Genomic DNA, 20,838 nt, shown 5'->3' on the forward strand with positions numbered 1-20,838 from the left:
TTTACAACAGAATTTAAGAATCAGAGGTAAAACGCACGTCCTGTAACTGCTCAGAGCCGTACACCCAGCTGTCGGATACCTCACTTCAAGGCAAAGAACTGTTTCTTTCACTTGAGTGAAAATTAATCAGGAACATCAAGTCAATTTCAGTGACTAGCCATTAGCATCTCTGAGTAAGGAGTGTTTGTTCACATAATTTGCACCTTGTAGAATCCTCGTTAAATAGAGTGGGAGCTGCAAAGACCTAATGAAATTACCTAGGTAGTGGAACCAATTCATAAAACCACAGGTCATCATAAGAAACCAACTCTATAGTCACGTCCCTATTCATCTTAGAGCTTCTTGTAACCTAAAAAGAAGACGTTTCATTGTTTGCACTGAAGCACCTCCAAGTCTAGGTGACAAGGAACGTGGTAGACAGGAGAGGGGTTGCACTGATGACAAGGGGCCTCATCACCGTTTACCCAAATGTATGGTACCCCCGGTGCTGCTGAGAAACACCTATCGCTGTCCAAGACAAGCATCAGTGTGTTGACCTTCACTCCCAAGGTGAACGCAAGAGCCCCAGGATGCTAGAGCACACAGGAAGAGGGCTCTCCCACCACAACTCACGTCAGCTTCCAACACCGGTTTCTCAATGAAATATGGGGGATTTGCTCTAAAATGAGCAAGGGTGGAGACACCTAGCTACAGCAGGATTGGCCGTGCGCTGGTACCTCCTGGAGTTGAATGACGGGCACATGGGGATACTTGCCCGGTCGTCTCGACTATCGAATGACGTTTTTCAAATTCTAGAATGCAAAGCAGTCTTACAACTAGAGCGTTCTTAAGAACAAGTAAGGAGCAGCGGTGCAGTCAACGACTGAACACAAGCAGATGGTCTTGGACGAGGAATGAGGAGCAAGGCGGTTGTTTGCCCCTCGGGGTGGCTTGCGGGTTTTACCTCTCGTGTTTCTGGATAAGGAGGGTCAGCTGGGCCGCCGCGGCGCTCAGAAGGCCTTGCACACGGGTCTCTGACGACACTATGTTCTGGACCAGGTATTCCCTGTGGCCAAATCTCTTACTTAGGTGATACCTCTTACTAGCCTGGAAAAAGTCCATTAACTCTTCTACATCTTCCTGTTTTTAAAAAAAATCAAGAAAATATGCGTAATTAGCGTTTAGAGAAAAATTCTCTCTAGACATTTAAAATATTACATTTTCTTTTCAAAGAAAATACACAGGAAAAGGAGCACGGAGATTAACACTTAGCAAAGGCTTAGAAGAAAATTCTATCTGAATAAGAAATGAGGGCTTTGAACAGTAACCCTGGTCCCAGAGGTAGGGAGTCATCAAAACACCTTTACCGCCCTAAGACACGGGATGTAAATTTCACTCAGTCAGTGATCCGTCCTTCCCCCAGGCACACATGCACGCCCGCCCGCGGTGTTCCCAAAACAGCACAGCACAGGTGCGGCAGGTCTGGGATCCATCAGCCACCGGCGCTGACCCCTGGCACTCCCACACTCACAGAGGAGACAAGATGAGCAGTCACAAAGAGCAGCGAGAAGTTTTCCTCGGTCTACAAAACGAACACCACCCAACCAAACAGAAGAGAGGATAGTAACCTAGCTTACGCCGGGTGTCTTCTCCGGGCCTTACACCGGGCCCAGAGCCTTTCTCACCTTATCTAACTTCATCTAGGGAGAGAGCACTATTAATATGATTCCCATTTCCCAAGTGAGGAAGCTGAGTCCATGTCGCACAGCTGGTGAAGAGCTGAGGGGGATTTGAACTCAGCAATCGAATTCCAGGGCCTGTGCTCTAACTTCATAGGCAGCTGCCCCCCAAATCCCTCTTTACCCAGCGGCATAGTAATTAGAACCACAGTAATGAGAGCAGCAGGAATTAAACACGAGCCTCAGTGGTACTACCCCACCGATCGATTCTGCTGGCTTTTTTCCACCTGTGGAAATACTGTCCATGTGATGAGCTACCAAAGATCAGTACATTGTTCAACAAGAGACTTCTGACATCGTGGACGGTCTCCTCTCCACACAAAAGCTGTAATATCGCCAGTCTCAGCACCGGAGAATTCGTACTATCCAGACGGTGAAAGCTGGATGGTCAGTCAGACGCCCAAATGCCAGCATCGCCCTGAAAGCCCTGGCAGCAGAATCAATAGAAAGGGAACACTGTGGTAATATTCCTGCTCTCCCCGGAACTGGACCCACGTGACCTGGTGACCGGGGCCACCGCGTAAGGAAACTCACAGGCAGCATCCTCAAATATTCTAGCAGCTCCGATCAAAAAAGCCTGGTCCGCGGAGGCTTTAGCACTGAGGCAGTTACTCCTTTGACCCCTGTGATTAACAATCACACGTATTCTTTCCAACTTGACTGCCTTGAGAATCAGCCTCTGCCCTTCGTGAGGAGAAGAAGGACCACAGAATCTGCTGCAATCTAAGTGATGCCACGGGGTCTGAATACCGAATGAGGAGGATGACAGAATTCTTACTATATTTGCTCTCACTGAAGTTCAGTGGAAAAACCTAGAGCAAAATGGAGAGGCTGCTCTGTCCTCTTCGTGTCCCTGTGCCTCCTGAGAGTGGCCCTGTCTCCCCAAAGGCTCACGGTGATCACGTGGTCTCCTCCTGGCACCACCCTGCTCGGTCACACCCTCATGCACTGGGCCTGTGCCAGGACTGGAAATCTGGTATGTGATTACACGTTAGTGATCTCACCTCGTGCCAACCTCACAGGAAATTCCACAGTAAAGTTGACAGTCTCAGATAAACTATTGTCACCATCACCTAGGAATTTATTCAGCCTGCATTAATAATGTTCACACTCAAGTGTATATGCAAGAATAGACACAAATTCACGCAGGCATATACGGACTGTAACGGGCGCCCCCCCCACACACACACGTAGATGCACGTGTATAGTTATATGATTTTCACTGCTATATAGACATATTTTGTGCCGAGCACTGGCTTTCATGAATCAGTTCACTCAATCTCCATCACTCCCCCGTGAGTGTCAGTACTCTATTACTCCCATTTTACAGGTAAGGAAACTGAGGCTCAGAGAAGTTGGGCAATTTACTTAAACTGACACAGCTGGTGGGTGACAGAACTGGAATTCCAGTGCAGGTCGACCTGAGTCCTGGGCCTGGGCTTTACGCCCCCATGTGTCCTGCTTACTGGAAGCTCACACACACATGAAGGGTGGAAGGAAGAGAAAGTTAGTTTGTTCATCCGCAGCACAAGAGAAGACACAGGCCTTAGCTCTGGGAGAGGAGGGATTTACTGCAATGGGTCAGGAAAAGGACTTGTGCCTCCCGGGGAGCCTGATTCGAGGCACTACCTGTATTTTAGCGTAATCTTGCAGTAGCATTTTAGCTGCCTCTGGTTTCAGGTCCCCTTTGAAAATAGCGCTTTTTATCTGGGCGAAAAAGATACGATGCACTTCGTTCCTCTGGAAAATGGCCAGTTGCCTGTGAGCCCGGGCAAAGTCTTCCTCCTGCTGCAGAGCGAGGGACCTTCTCAAGTGCTCCTGCTCCAGCCCATGCAGGGTCCGCAGGAGGCTGCTGCACTCGACCGCCGACTGTGGAGACAAGAGGCAGCACATGAGAGGCTGACACGCCAGACAGGCATGTACGCACACATGCATGCACACACATACACACATACACATGCATGCACATGCATGCACGCACACACATACACATGTACACACACGTATGCATGCATGCACACATATATGCATGCAATGCACACCTGCATGCACATATACATGTATGCAATGCATACACACATACATATATGTGTGCGCACATGCATGTACACACATGCATGCACACACACATGCATGCACACACACAGTCATACACACAACATAGTGCACGTGCACACATGGGCATATGTGCACACATGAGCACACACATTCCCTGGAACATACATGCACACACATGCATGCATACTCATATAAACAATACAGTGCACATCACACATGAGCATGCACACTCCATGGAACACACACATATGTACACAATGCACACACACAGACACACACAACGTCCCATTTTACAGGCCATTTTCAGGCAGCTTGAGTTGCAGATTTCCTCCCCTGTGAGTGTTCTGCTTTAAGACTATTCTGGAAAACAGAGAGATGGAAAACAGGAGGACAGGCTGCAGCAGCGTTTCCTAGAGCTGAGCAGCCTCATGCTTGTCAGCGTCTCACAGCCAGGACAAAAAGCACATGCATGCACTCACATGCGAATCCTAACCCCAAATCATCTGTCCTTGTTACTAGAATTACACTTCTGCTGAAGAATGAGGCCTGAGGCAATGATGTTTGTGTCATTGTGAAACACTCCCTAGAATAAGTTTGGGTGGGAGCTCCCCATTTCCACATACACTGCCCTCCTAAGGGGCGTCCAGAGACCTGCAGAAATGTGTTCAAACCCCAACCTAGCTCAACCTTCCTGTGGCACAGATGAGAAGACTAAACCCCAAACAAGAGACACACAGCTCAGGCCGCCAAACAGGGACTGTCATGTGTAGAAATGAGTGGGGTGGCCGGGGTGAGAGACGCTAGGGCGTGCGGGGACTGGGGCAAGGCGGAATGAGCAAGCCCCGCCTACAGGGCCAGCGCGACTCAACCCACCAAAGAGGGCCCTGCAGGAATATGGACCCAGTGCAGCCATACCTTCCCATTTTTTAAGAGAAGCTGGAAGTCTGGATTTTTATATGAAGTTTTATATTTTAAATATTGGCAACAAATGTGCATTTTTAAAGGTGGATTAAAATAATGGTCCCTCACCCCCAACTCCTCCCTGAACTTTCCACTAGCATAGACTTTTCAGGGAAATGAGCCATGTTTATCCTGTGGCTTTGAGTGTCTAGAAAAGCAACTTGTCCTTGGAGGCAGCTGGGGGCATGGACCAGGAGAGGGCACTTCATTTCTGGCTCGACAACCACAGCCTGTGCCAGGCTGTTGTGGAAAAAGAGCTGATCACAATGCTGACTGTGCCACCAAGAACGTGACATCGTGTCCAGGAATTATGTCTGCACCACACTTACACTCGCTGCATTCAACTGAGCAAGATGCACCATTGTAAAAATGTTGTAGAAAATGAAATCCATCAGACATGCTTAAAATGTAAGAGTTCTTGCATTTAAGGAATCTTTTAAGACACTCTCCAAGGAGTTAGGAAGCCGTGGGCAGCTCAGGGCAGGCCATGTCCCTTGCTGCCCCTTCTTTAAGTAGCCAGGAAGCACCTGTGTGTGGAGGAGAGTCCCTAGACAGAGGACACAGTCTGAACCCACCAGTGGCTGCTTGCAAGAAGCTTCCCCTCTGGGCCTCGGGCCCACACTCTTGGACTGTTCTATGTCATGGGTTCTCTGAAGATCACTCTAAATAGTGCATCACCTCAAACACAAGCACAGGACCAGCGTTCCAGGCATTGGTCTAAGAGCTACACAAGGAGTAACAGCCCTAAAGGGTGGGTAGGACTGTCATCTCCAATTTAAGGACAGGGAAGTCGAGACCCAAGGGCCCTGAGCAATGCACCTTCTGGAAAGAACAGAGCAAGGACCTAAATTCAAACCATCTGCCTTCAGTCTATGGTCGTCCCTACTGTCCCCACAGCCTCTCAGTGCAGAAATGCTTTGCAACCTGGGAGGACTGACACAGGCGTTTAAATGTGAACAGATTTCATCTCTGTAGTCAGGACTGGAATTCCTAAACTTCACTCAAAAAAGCTAATATTGCTCATTTTGCTTTTTAAAAAACTAAGTCTTGGTGGATGACTACGTCCAAGACATTTTCACACATCGTATTTAAAGATGAAGACAACGAATGTATAGCTAAACCTAAGTAGTCTGTGCCTGTGTGAGATGGACTGGCTTGCACAGACAGGAAGGGAAACACATCTGTTAACTTCTGCAGCTCAGATGCTAATTTTGGAAGCAGACTGGCTCATGTAAGTGACTTGTCTCTGAACACAGTGACCTAAGGGATCCACAGTGATGGTGGCCTCCCAGTGCGCACCAGCGGGCTTGGGGAGAGAGAAAACACCTAAAACTGCATTGCTCAGGCAGTCTTTTGGTAGCAAAAGCTCCGAAAACGCAGAAGCCCACCAGGATGGGGTAGCATGGCGGCATGGGAACACCACGGTCATGGCACTAGGATGGCCGTGAGGACCAATGATTGGGGCACGCTTGCCTGGGCGTGCGTCCTGGCCCCACCTGTGTGTCCTCGGGCAGGTGACCATCTCTGAATTGGTTTCCTCACCTGGAAAAGTGAGACCCTATCAATTCCAACCTCACTGAGTTGGTGTGAGGATTTGATGAGCAGGTCTGTGTGATATGTTTAGAACAAGGCCCAGCACGCAGTGAATGCCGCTAAGTAAGCGTGAAAGCATTTAATAAACTCAGAAAATATTTATGCTCTGACGTTAGGTGAAAACAAGCAAGATGTACATTATATGAATGGCTTAAGGTTTATTTTGTAAAAAAAAAAAATGTATAAAGCAAAAGGCTACAATATATGCCAAACTCCAAGAAACAGGAGCGGGGCCATGCGAATGTCACTGCACCTCCAGGGTCAGGCCCGCAGGAGGAACTTAATAAACAGGCTGAACGAATGATCGTCTGTTGTTGAGTGGTGGGAGGGGTTTCCATTTTTTTTTTCCCCCAGTGTTTTTCTTTTTATGCTTTGGAGTTGGAGTTGGCAAGCTTTTCCGTAAAGGGCCAGATAAATATTTTAGGCTTTGCAGGCCACACGAAAGTTTCTGTCACATACTCTATTTTTACAATCTTTTAAAGATGTAAAAACCATTCTCAAACCATGGGCCAGTCAAAAACAGGCTCATGGGTCCCATTTGCCAATCTCTGCTTTCTAGTACTTTCCAACTCTCCCTCACTGAATATGTACTATGTTTACAGGAAAAAGAAAATTGCAACCAATTTAGGAAAGAAGAGAGAGATCATGAGACTGTTGAGACGCTGAATCACTGAGCAGTGCATTCAACACCCTCTATTGTGCCTGGTTCAAGGAAACAGGGAGTTGAGGACAAAGATCAGAGACTGGGGTCAGCCAGTGGAATTGTGGTGGGCTGAATGGCGGTCCCCCAAAGTCACATCCACGTCCTAAATCCTAGAACCTGTGAATATGACCTTATCTGGAATAAGGGTCTTTGCAGGTGTAATTAAGTTAAGGATCTTATGACATCATCCTAGATTATTTGGGTGGGCCTTAAGTTCAATGACAAGTGTCCTTAGAATGACATCATAAAAATGGCGGCGTGAGGTGAGCCTCTTGAAATCTCCGTGGAATTTACAAGAAATTGAACAACTATAACTCCACAAAGGACTCCCTGCACAGCAGACAGGCAAGACGAAGAGGCCCACTACTGAAATCACTTAAAGGTGGGCACATCGCGCCAGCGGGGGAGGAGGGAAGGGAGAAGTGCGGAGACGGAGCCACCTGGGCGCAGGACGCAGACCTAGCTCAGTGCTCCGAGCTCGCTGCATCCCAGAACTACCGCAGCTGCAGGAGAGGGAAGAACTCGGACTGCTAGGGCTCCGTTTATGGCCCACAGGGCTGAGGGGAGAGCATACAACACGGTTGAACCCAATGCTCATGGCAGAGACCTCGGAGAAAAGACTGAGGGAAGGAGGCTGAAAACAGTGGTTTAAGCCCTCACTGCCGAGCAGAGAACGGAAGCCTTAGGCACTGAGACTAGCCGCCCCATCCCTACCCTCCCAGAGCTCGCCCCACCCGCACCTGCCCGGTGCTAGAAGCGGAAGAGTAGCAGTGTCAGATCAAAAGAACAGAATATTTACAGTTCTGAGAACTGTGGACCGCAGACACAGATTCGCAGCCCAACTAGTTCTGGCAAAGGGGAGGGAGCTGTGGAAGCAGGACTGGCTGTGGTAGTGGTCGCCCCATTGCTCTGGGCCACCTCTCACAACCCACCCTGCTCCTGGCCCCACCTATCTGGGCGGATCCCTACAGGAGTAAACAGAACTGCTGAAACATACGGGCTCTGAATCTGGTGCAGGCAGAGCTTTGGAACATCAGAAGCTCTCCACATCCCCCCACAGAGGTGGCACCCTATGACCGAGGCGAACACAGAGGAGAAGCCCACCTTCCAGGGAATCCCCCCATTGTGTGAGAAGCTGGAATAGTGCAGAGAAAATATAACACTACAGTGTGAGAGAGAATAAAAGGCTGCAGTCGGAGATAAAATAAAACATTCTACCAACACCTACTGAAAAACAAAAAAAAGACCTCTTTCTATCAATCTGTTGTAGAACCCACTCCTGTAGATATCTAGGAAGAGAAATAATAAATCATTAATTGCCATGAATAACCAAGGTAACAAGACAGCTCAGAAAGAAAATGGAAAGTCTCCAGAAAATGAACTTAAAGACATGGAAATATGTGACTTAAATGACAGAGAATTCAAGATTGCAGTTCTTAAAAAACTCAACGAGATGCAAGAAAACACAGACAGGCAGTTTAATGAACTTAGAAACACAATCAAAGAACAAAATGAACATTTTACCAAAGAGATTTAAATTTTAAAAAAGAACCAAATAGAATTTCTGGAGATTAAGAACTGAATAAAAGAAATGAAGAATGAAATAGCCAGCTTAGGTAGTAGAGTTGACCAGATGGAGGAAAGAATAAGTGACATCGAAGATAGAAATCTGGAAATGACACGGATGGAAGAAGAAAGAGACTTGAGACTTAAAATAAATGAAAGAACTCTGCAAGAACTTTCTGACTCCATCAGAAACAGCAATATAAGAATAATGGGCATACCAGAAGGAGAAGAAAGACAGAAGGGAACAGAGAGTATATTGAAACAAATAATAGACGAGAACTTCCCAAACTTGTGGAAAGAACTGGATCCTCAAATCCAAGAAGCAAATAAAACACCTAATTACCTCAATCCCAACAGACCTTCTCCAAGGCACATTGTATTGAAGCTGTCTAAAATCAACGACAAAGAAAGAATCTTCAAGTCAGCCAGGGAAAATAAGATGGTAATCTACAAGGAAAGCCCATTAGATTATCATCAGATTTTTCAACAGAAACTCTACAAGCCAAGAGGGAGTGGAATCAAATATTCAAACTAAGGAAAAAGAGAAACCATGAGCCAAGAATAACATATCCAGCAAAGACATCCTTTAGATATGAAGGAGGAATAAAGACCTTTCCAGACATACAGTAGCTGAGGGAATTTTCTAACACATGACCTGCACTACAAGAAATGCTGAAGGAGGCCATTAGATCAGCATAAAAAGGGATAATTTGTGACAACCAAAACATAAAAGAGGGGAGAGTAAGGGCCTGAACTGGAATATGGGAATAGAGAAAGTCAGCATGCTTAAGAAAGTGGAATACTGTAAATATGAAACTTTCTTTTACATAAACTTAATGGTAATCACTCAAAAAAAAAAAAAAAAATCCAGAACTGAAATATATAATTTAATAAAAGGCAAAGAAACAATGGAGACACAGTCTTACCAGAAAAACAAAAATAGAATGATAGGAAATCCTCACCTATTAACAATCACCCTAAATGTAAATGGACTGAACTCACCAATAAAAAGGCACAGAGTAGCAGATTAGATCAAAAAACCAAACCCAACCATATGCTGCCTCCAAGACACACGTCTTAACTACAAGGATAAACATAGACTCAAAGTGAAAGAGTGGAAATTGACACTCCAAGAAAATGGTACCCAGAGAAAATCAGGTGTAGCCATACTGATATCACATGATACAGACTTCAGGATAAAAAAGGTAACAAGATGCAAGAAAACACAGAACATTTCATAATGTTCATTTCAAACATGAACATTTCATAATGATAAAGGGGACTGTAAACAAGAAGACATAACAGTCATCAATATTTATGCCCCCAATCAGGGAGCACCAAAATATACCAAGCAACTGCTGACAGAACTAAAGGGAGAAATTGACCAAAACACAATTATAGTAGGAGACCTAAATACATCATTGACAGCTATGAATAGATCATCCAAACAGAAAATAAATAAAGAGCAGCCTTAAATGATACATTAGATAAATGGACATAATTGACATTAACACAGCACTTCATCCAAAAACATCAAACTATACATGTTTTTCTAGTGTACATGGAACATTCTCAAGGATAGACCATATATTAGGACATAAAACTAGCCTCAGCAAATTTAAGAAGATTGAAATCATACCAAGTATATTCTCTGATCACAAGGCTTTGAAATTGGATAACAACTGCAAAAAGAAAGCAGGAAAAACCACAAATGTGTGGAGATTAAACAACATACTTTTAAAGAACGACCGGGTCAAAGAAGAAATAAGAGGAGAGATCAAACGATACATAGAAACAAATGAGAATGAAAATACATCCTACCAAAATTTTTGGGATGCAGCGAAAGCAGTTTCAAGAGGGAAATATATATCATTACAGGCCTATCTCAAGAAACAAGAAAAATCCCAAATAAATAACCTTACATTACACCTTAAAGAACTAGAAAAAGAAGAACAAATGAAAACCAAGGTCAGCAGAAGAAAGGAAATAATAATAATCAGAGCAGAACTAAATGAAATAGAGAACAAAAAGACAATAAAAAAAAATAGTGTGACAAATAGCTGGTTCTTTGAAAAGATTAATAAAATTGACAAACCCTTGGCTAGGCTCACTAAGATAAAAAGAGAAAAGACACTAATAAACAAAATCAGAAATGAAAGAGGGGAAGTTATCACAGATGCCGCAGAAATACAAAGGATCATCCAAGAATACTATGAAGGACTATATGCCACCAAATTCAACAACCTAGAAGAAATGGACAAGTTCTTAGAAACATATAGCCTTCCTAGGCTGACCCATGAAGAATTGGAAAATCTAAATAGACTGATCACCAGTAATGAAATTGAATCAGTCATCCAAAACCTTCCCAAAAGCAAAAGTCTGGGACCAGATGGCTTCACTAGTGAATTCTACCAAACCTTCAAAGAGGATCTAATACCAATTCTGCACAAACTCTTCCAAAAAATTGAAGAGACAGTACTCCCTAACTCATTTTATGAGGCCAACATTACCCTGATACCAAAACCTGGTAAGGACAACACAAAAAAAGAAAACTACAGACCAATATCTCTGATGAATACAGATGCAAAAATCCTAAACAAAATTCTAGCAAATTGAATACAACAATACATTAAAAAGATTATTCATCACAACCAAGTGGGGTTCATCTCAGGGGCACAAGGATGGTTCAACATATGCAAATCCATCAATGTGATACATCACATACACAAAATAAAGGACAAAAATCATATGATTATATCAACTGATGCAGAAAAAACATTTGAAAAGATACAACATTCATTCATGATTAAAACACATAATAAAATAGGTATAGAAGGAAAATACTTTAACATAATAAAGGCCATATATGACAAACCTTCAGCTAACATCTTTGCTCTACGTACAGGAACATGACAGGGCTGTCCCCTATCACCTCTGTTTTTCAACATAGTGTTGGAAGTCCTCGCCAGAGCAATCAGGCAAGAGAAAGAAATAAAAGGCATCCAAATTGGGAATGAAGAAGTTAAATTGTCACTCTTTGCAGATGACATGGTGCTATATATAGAAAACCCTAAAGACTCCACCAAAAAAATATTAGAAACAATAAAAGAATACAGTAAAGTTGCCAGCTACAAAATCAACGTATAAAAGTCCACTGCATTCCTATATACTAACAATGAAATCTCAGAAAAACAAAAATTACTTTTGCAATTGCAACAAAAAGAATAAAATACCTAGGAATAAACTTAACCAAGGATGTGAAAGACCTATATGCTGAAAACTATAAGACATTTCTAAAAGAAATTGAAGGAGACACATAGAAATGGAAAGACATTCCGTGCTCATGGATTGGAAGAATCAACATAGTGAAAATGGCCATATTACCCAAAGCAATATACAGATTTAATACAATCCCCATCAAAATCCAAATGGCATTTTTTTTAAAGAAACAGAACAAAAAATTATCAGATTTGTATGGAACCACAAAAGACCCCGAATAGCCAATGCAATCCTAAGAAAAAAGAACAATGCTGGAGGTATCACACTCCCTGACTTTAGCTTGTACTACAGGGCAATAATAATCAAAACAGCTTGGTATTTGCAAAAGGCAGACAAATATACCAATGGAATAGAATTGAGAACCCAGAAATAAAATCACATAAATATGGACAGATAATTTTTGACAAAGAAGCAAAAAACATACAATGGAGAAAAGACAGCCTCTTTAAAAAATGGTGCTGGGAGAATTGGAAAGCCACGTGCAAAAGAATGAAACTGGACTGTTACCTGTCACCATGTACCAAAATTAATTCAAAATGGATCAAAGTCCTAAGCATAAGACCTGAAACAATAAACTGCATAGAAGAAAACATAGGTACTAAACGTATGGACCTTGGGTTCAAAGGTCATTTTATGAATTTGACTCCAAAGGCAAGGGAAGTAAAAGCTAAAATAAATGAAGGGGACTATATCAAACTTAAAAGCTTCTGCACAGCAAAAGAAACCATCGACAAAATAAAGAGGCAACCAACTGAATGGGAGTAGATTTTTGCAAACAGTGCCTCCGATAAGAGGCTAATATTCAAAATACACAAGGCACTCATACAACTCAACAACAAAAAAACAAATAACCCAATTGAAAAATGGGCAGACGACCTGAAGAGACATTTCTCCAAACAGGACATACAAATGGCAAATAGACATATGAAAAAAATGCTCAACATTACTAATCATCAGAGAAATGCAAATAAAAACCACAATGAAATATCACCTCACCCCAGTCAGAATGGCTATCATCAACAAGACAAATAGTAACAAGTGTTGGAGAGGCTGTGGAGAAAAAGGAACCCTCATACACTGTTGGTGGGAATGCAAACTGGTGCAGCCGTTATGGAAGGCAGTGTGGAGGTTCCTCAAAAAATTACGAATAGAATTACCATATGACCCAGCAATCCCTCTCCTGGGTATCTACCCAAAAAATCTGAAAACGTTTATCCATAAAGACACGTGGGCTCCAATGTTCATTGCAGCTTTGTTTACGGTGGCCAAGACATGGAAACAACCAAAATGTCCTTCGATAGATGAATGGATAAAGAAGTTGTGGTATATATACACAATGGAATACTATTTGGCGGTAAGAAAAGATGATATAGGAACATTTGTGACAACATGGATGGATCTTGAGAGAGTAATGCTGAGCGAAATAAGTCAGACAGAAAAAGCAGAGAACCATGTGATTTCACTGATATGTAGTATGTAAAACTGAAAACAACAAAAGAACAAGACAAACAAATGAAGAAAAAAACTCACAGACACAGTCAATAGTTTAGGGGTTACTAGAGGGTAAGGGGGGAGGGGGTTATAGAAGAGGGTAAACGGGGTGTAATATATGGTAATGAAAGGAGAACTGACTCTGGGTGGTGAACACACAATGTGAGATAGAGAGAATGTATTACAGAATTGTACACCTGAAATCTACGTAACTTTACTAATAATTGTACCCAATAAACTTTAATTTTAAAAAAAGTGTCCTTAGAAGAGACAGGGATGACAGAATCCCAAGAGAGAAGAAGGCCATGTGAAGATGGAGGTCAAGAATGAAATGACTGGGCCACAAGCCACAGAACGCCTGGGGCCACCAGAGGCTGGAAGAGGCAGGAAGGACCGTCCCCTGGAGCCTCCAGAGGGGACATGCCCAGGTGACTCCTTGATTTTGGACTCCTGGCCTCCGGGAGTGTGAGAGAACCAATTTCTGCTGTTTTACGCCATTAGGCCTGTGGTAATTTGTTACAGCAGCCACAGGAAATTCATACAGGAGCCAAACAGAAAACAAGGCACACCATAACGTAAGAGGCATGTTAAGGCAAGGGGCCTCCAGGTATAGGAGGCAGGTAGGGGCAAGGCAGGTAGGGGCGAGGCAGGTAGGGGCGAGGCAGGATGATTCTGCCTCTTTCCTTTACTGCCCAGTGAGACCACCTGCTGTCAACCCAAGTGGGTTATTCACTTCCAGGGGAATTCTGTGGACGGCTGACAGTCTGAGGAATGGACACAGGGAGTTGAGAAGCTTGTTCCTAAGTAGGTGTTGACCTCCCTAGGGTGACACATTTTCAGAACAGGATATGTGGGCTAAAGTCACAGAGATTGAACAGTCATCTTTTTACAGAGGAAGGTGAAAACAAGCTTGATTTGATACACTCGGGAAAGAACTGTGGCATGATTCCTTTCAAGGCACCAACGAAACCATCTTAGAAAAATGAGAGCTGATCTCGGATCCACAGAGGCCAGGCCTGGGAAGGCTGAGGGACCAGCCTCAGAAGGGAGGGCTGAGCAGGGGCTCTTCCTGCATTACTCCTCCCAGACACCCTGAGAAGGGGGCGCCATTAGCCTCCTTTCACATAAGTCCTTAAGGAGTAGAGCTGGAATGTACTAGAATGTCAGTGCAGGTCTGTCTGACTCAGAGCCGTGATCTAGCGACTACATTCCGGAGGGTCACACTGCGCACAGACATCACGACCTCCCTGAGCCACGCTCTCTGTGGATGCACCTTTTCATGAATGAAGTCTTTCTACTTTCCCCATGACCTCTCATGGCACCGTGAACACAGCTTTATTATAACAGAGTGGAATGATGTCACATTCTTTACATGTGACGATCCTTCGTTAGACTATGAACTTCTTGAATGCAGAAACCACATCTCGTTTTTCTCTGAACCTCCACTGCCTAGAGAGACAGTAAGTGATAAATGCTTTCTGGATAGATAGACGGCAGGATGGATGGAGGTGAATGGACAGATGTGTAGATGGACAGGTGACTGGAAGAGTGGTAGGTGGGGTGGATAGATGGGTGTATGGGTGGCGGGTGGATAAATAGATAAGTGAGTAGATGGATGGATGTGTAGAAAGGCAGGTGGATGGATGGATGGATGGATGGATGGATGGATGGATAGATGGGTGGATGGGTGGATGGATGGATGGGTGGATGGATGGATGGGTGGATGGGTGGATGGATGGATGGATGGATGGATGGATGGATGGATGGATGGATGGATGGATGGATAGATGGGTGGATGGGTGGATAAATGATGAACCTCCGAGAGGAAAGTGACAGCCTTCCATTGGGAGCCACCTTACCCTCTCACTAACACGTTTCAGCAGCTCTTCCGCCTCCTCCATCGCTGCCATCTCCCTCTGGTACTGGTTTTCTGTCTTCTTTCTTGTTTCCAGGTCGCATTCAGCCGTCAATGCCACCATCTTCCGATCATACTCCTCTTGTATTTCTTTCTCTAGCAAGAGAAACTGCTTTTTGAAAACAGCACCCATCTTCCTCTCTACTTGAGGGGAGAGGTGGCCACTGCTGGTCAGATTTCTCAGCAGGAGGGCAATGATATCTTTGCTGATTTGGGTTCGACAAGCCTCTAGTTCTGAGTCTGCCCGATTCAGGGTTGCAATCTCCAACCTGGCAACACAAAGGTTGAGAGAATCCCATTACATAAAGTCACAACAGAAAGCAAAGTTCCCTCAAAGTTCTGAGGTTTCAAATTATTTGTACGTAAGGCATTTCTTTCTTCCTTTCCCTTCCCTCCCTCCTTTCTGTTCCGTCCAGTTACTGAGGGCCAGGGACTAAGTAGCAGCATCCTATTTAGTAAATGTGCAGGGTCCCATGCTGGGAACAATGAGGAATAGAACTAATATAAGATATGGTCTTAGTCAACAACAAGGGGACCAGGGGGAAAATGGACAGTTACTAGATTAGGAGGATTTTAAAATAAAGTTTATTTTAATACTTTTTAATTACAAACTAATTTATGGATATGACAGCTAAATGTCATGCGGTACCCTGGATGGGATCCTGAAACAGAAAAAGGACATTAGATAAAAACTAAGGAAATCTGAATAAAGTATGGACTTCACTGAATCACAATGTATAAATATTGGTTCATTAATTGTAACAATTAATGTCAAGTGTTAATAGGGGAAGCTGGGTACAGGGTATGGGGGAAGTCTCTGTAGTTAATTCTTCTGCAAGTCTAAAACTGCTCTAAAAATAAAGTCCACTCGAGAAATATTTAAGAGATACTCACAGGGTCACAGGTTGTAAGCCTTAACTGTGATGATGGTTGCATGACTATTTTACTTACAGGAATACACCTGACTGTACTCTGAATGTGAGTGAGTTTTATGGCATGTTAATTATGTCTCTATAAAGCTACAGAAAGATACATAGGGAAATATTTACCTTCATGATATAAAATCTGGACAATGAGGACAAATAGAAAAAGACTCCATTCACTGTAGCACCATCACCCAATCAGACCCAGAGAAGGCATTCTGTTGGATTTGCTTCCAGTTTTTTTCTCTATGCATTTTTTTCCATAGACGGTCACTATTTACAGATGCAAGTACAATTTTGTCCCTTTTTTCTTTTCAATAAACATTGCAATAGGCATCTTCCAGCAGTGTTTAAAAACTGTAGAAGTTTCCTTTATAACGGTTGCAAAATATTTCCTCATGTGATGTACCATGATTCACTTAACCATTTTTCTAGTGTTGAAAATTTGGATTACTAGCATAATTCAAACTGCAAAATAACCTTGACGTTTGTTAAGCATTTTTGATATTCACAATGGTTTCCCCAGGATGCTTCCCACAAGGGGACTCAATGCATCAAATGCCAGCAATCTTCTAAAGCCGCCTAGAACACCCTGTCAAACCGCTTTCTAGAAAAATTCCCTCAGCAACGCAGTAGGGTTTTTATTTCACCCCTCCCTCTACCATGTTTAACAATCTTTGAGAATTTGACATGAAAAAAAAATGACATCTGATTGTAAAAATACAAGAATCTTAAGAAAATTTCATGATAGAAATCTGCCAGCATGTAAAAGTAGATAGAATAGTATGACTCCCAATGTAACCATTACCTAACTTCAAAAATTGTCAATATTTACCAAGCTTGTTCTAGCGACTCCCTTCAATGTTTGCTTGAAGATTTTAAAGCAAATCCCAGAGTTTTCATTTTACCTGTAAAATTCCTCAGTGTGCTTCTTTAACTGTCAAGGATATATAATATATATATACATATATATTATACAAACATACATACACCGGGGGTGCCAAAAAAATGTATGCAAGTGGACACTTTGGTCACTGTTGCTCAAGCAGTAGTTCGCCATCATCAGAAGTCTCTGGATGCTGATGGGAACCACCTTGAGCACCTCTTGTCATTGCAGAAGTCATGTGACTTGTATTCATCTTCTGTTATCAGTATATGTTGAGTATTACAATTTTAATACAGTTTTCCTTTCTTAAAATGTGTACACATTTTTTTGGCACCCTCTGTATGTACAACTTTCAAGGATATATGTTTATCTACATATGTGTATACATTTATATGTATATTTTACCTAACCTTGACGCCATTATCATATTATATATATTTAAAATATTAACAATTCCAATAATTAATCAGTCATTATTCAAACTATCTCAAATTTCCCAAAATGATTTTTAGAGTTGAAAGTTTCATTCAAGAACCAAAGAAAATACCACAATGTCAGTTCAGCCCACTTTATTCTATAGCATTCCGCCCTCTCGTCTTTTTTCTATGGCATTGATTTGTTGGGGAAACCAGCTCATTAACCCTGCAGAATGTTCACATTCGGGATTTGGTTGATCGCCTCAGGGGTGTCACTGTCCCTGTGGCCCCCAGATTTCTCATAAACTACGAGTTAGATCTAAGGTCTTGATCAGAGTCAGATTCAATTTGTTTTCCAAAATGCCCTACGTGGTACCATGTGCTTCCTATGGGATCCAATCATGGGTAAATGGGTCCAAGTGGTGCCAACACGACCCCATATTATAAAGTTTCCTATCAACCTCTCACCCAGTGGCTTTAACATCCATTTCTAATTGTTACCTTGACCCATGATTTTGTTAGGAGTTAGAAAAGGTACATTTTCTAATTTTATCACTTCTGCATTTTTAAAGTGGGGATTCTTCAAAAAGAACTTTCCTCAACAATTCAATTGCTCTGACATAAAGCTCAGAGATAGGATAGAGATTAGATTTTTTGCTAATTAAAGAGTTGGTGTCATGGTAACTGTCAATGGTGACAAATGAATGTGGGTCTGTTTCTTTATTTGCTTACTTTGTTTTAGTATGAGGGAAAAGGGTTAATACAACTTTTCTCAACTACCCGAGAATCTGAACTTTGCAAACTGCTACCTGGAACCTCATAAAGGGGAGAACATCAAGTGTGTTATATACACCACACGGCTCACGGTAAAAGGGGGGGCCTGCTTGGTCCATTATATCTGGGCGGGAGGATCGGTCAATGAGCCAGAGATTCCCAATAGGGAAGCCGTACTTTCACCTTTCCTGAGTAAGATGACACTTGAAATTGGGCATGTCCCTTGTGGGGACCCTGGAAGCTACGCCTATGAGTTGGTACAAAAGATACTGGCACCTGTGGAATGTGAAACTTTTAAGCCAGAAAAGCTCCCACACCTGCCTGACGTGGACTACACATCCTTGCTCCCAAGCTGTGTCATCCGGGGAGGAAAACCCTCTGGGATGGCTGTGTGGCAAGGACACCGTCCTCGTGGCACGGTGTGTGCCCAGCCTTGAGCCTTTTGCATAGTCAAGGCCATTGTTTAGCTGACCCTAGGAAGGACCCCTGTCTCTGCATAGCATCACTATGAAATTGTAGATTTTTACATAGTTGGTGGGTTTCAATTAGCTGCCGCCATTATTCTTTCTGATGCCCCGAATTGACCACCTTAAATAAAATGGCTCCGTGTCCTTCAGACACAATCCAATTGATCTAGTTTAAACAACAGCTCATTCATTTCTGTCTTTCATTTCTCAGCAAGTACTTACAGCACGTGTGTGTGTAGAGTGTTTCCCAGGATACAGAGCAAGAAAGAAGCACAGGAGAAGCCCGAAGGTCGAGTGTGTCTGGTTAAATACCCAGTGAATGAAACAACATGCTATAGGCCCAGAAAATAATTACTTCTCCGCACCGCAGTGCCTGGCAAACGGCCCTGGGTGAGACGGTACTCAGGAAACACTGGCTGGACCAGGAAACAGTCAAGCAAATGCAGGAGCGAGGGCCAGAAAGGGCTGAGATGCACACTGTGGTCACCACCGCTATCGGCACCTTCGGTGACAATAGAACTATGGGGCAACTGACTTTCCCCAGCACCGAAATGCCCACAACAACTCAGGGATCTCAGGCTCACGTCCCCTCACTCAGACCACAGTGACCAGGAGAGAATGTGCCCCCAAAGAGATCTGTGCACATGGGCGTCAACTTGGACATCTTGCATATTTTCATGTGTTAGTGAAAAAATAGAGAAAAACAGCAAAGCAAAGGTGTTCATGGAAGTGAAGACATCTGAACTACATCCCTGGGTAAGCCTCACGATGCCACATCGATACGTGCTCCCAAAGAAAGGAGCTTAGGGTTCCCACTGAAATTGAAGTGGAGGGGACGCAAGCATAGTTCTGATCTCAACGGCCTCAACGGCTGACAGGCCCCCCAGTCCAGATCAAAGCCCAGCCCACGCCCAGCCCCCGACAGCCTGGCCCGCTTGCGTCTCCATCCGACCATTCACAGCTTCTCATCCAGCCCCTCGCCAGCGGGCTCCATCCGCTGATGGCCCTGGAGCTCATGCCTGTGCCGGAGCCACTACTGTCCCCGTCAGCTTCCCTGGTGACTGACCACATGCGGACCCTCCAGCCTGCAAATCTCTCCAGGCAAGAGGAGCCCTAGACGAGGTTCCCAGCACCACCATCTACATGGGCAGGGCAGGGCAGGGGCCATGTGCCCCCTCCCACTGCCTCATGGCCCCTTCACGTGGGGGAGCTCTGGACGTGGAACTGCAGGAGGGCTGGGGGTCGGTACCCAGCACGAGCAGCTGCAGTCCCCGTCAGTTTTATGGGGAAGCCTACCGTGTCTCATTGTGGGGCCGGTTATGCCTGCGGATAAAAGCCACATCCTCCAACCTAGCTGTTCAAGTGAGAGGTGATTGTATTTTGGGGGCCAGGTTGGAGAACATGCCTGATATATGTCTTCTTCCCCAACTGGTTCAGAACTCAAGGTCAGGGAAGATGGGAGCTTTTTACTGACCCCCTCGGACACTCCCAACAGTTGAGATCATTCCTTTTATTTCTAAGGAACCCCTAAGAGGACGCATGAACCTCATGGTCTAGAACGGAGGTGTGGGAAGGGTTGTTGCTAAGCCAAACAGAACACCCATCACACCCTGCAAAGGTTAAATGGACCAGGTGTAAATCACAAGCACGCTATTCGAGGTGCCGAGGCAGGGGCTTCTATTCGACGATTATTCCAGTTTGCACTGTCTTCCTGCCCTGTATCTGTGTGGGTGTGAGTTGTTTCTCTGTGTGGGTGTGAGTTGTTTCTCCCTCAGACAGTGGGTATGTTGGGGGTCCTTGCTTTTCCCAGCTTCCTCCCCAGCACCTAGGACAGCGCCAGGCACTCAGCGGGGACTCGGTAAACATTCCCTGAGAGAAGGCAGGCATTTTTGGACACAGAACTCCTCCAAGAAACCTTCACTCCGCTGGGAAGATGACAGTGAGGGTTGCCATGGAAACCAGAGGTGTTACCGCTGCTCTGCTCTGCAGCAGTCCCATTATGTCCCCCATAAAAATCCCGCTCAGGTTTGTCAGGTCCTGGCATGAATCCACCAGCTGGCAGGAAAGCCAGCAGCAAGGCACAGGTGTG

General features: G+C 44.1%; 1 protein-coding gene across 5 annotated transcripts in view; it reads right to left on the bottom strand.

Moving 5' to 3' along the window:
- EVC2 (EvC ciliary complex subunit 2) overlaps positions 1–20,838 on the bottom strand; it is a 93,436-nt gene that overhangs the window by 38,648 nt on the left and 33,950 nt on the right. For all 5 annotated transcript variants that reach the window (XM_019718018.3, XM_019718017.3, XM_088792939.1 and 2 more), the window contains 3 exons: positions 15,228–15,552; positions 3,348–3,587; positions 944–1,119 (listed from right to left, as the gene is read on the bottom strand). In XM_019718018.3, coding sequence (XP_019573577.3) covers positions 944–1,119; positions 3,348–3,587; positions 15,228–15,552 — 741 coding nt within the window. The remainder of the gene's footprint in view (positions 1–943; positions 1,120–3,347; positions 3,588–15,227; positions 15,553–20,838) is intronic.

This window comes from Rhinolophus sinicus, chromosome 1 (genome assembly GCF_057876585.1).
Source record: "Rhinolophus sinicus isolate RSI-liver-muscle chromosome 1, RSI-T2T, whole genome shotgun sequence".
NCBI classification, from domain to species: Eukaryota; Metazoa; Chordata; class Mammalia; order Chiroptera; family Rhinolophidae; genus Rhinolophus; species Rhinolophus sinicus.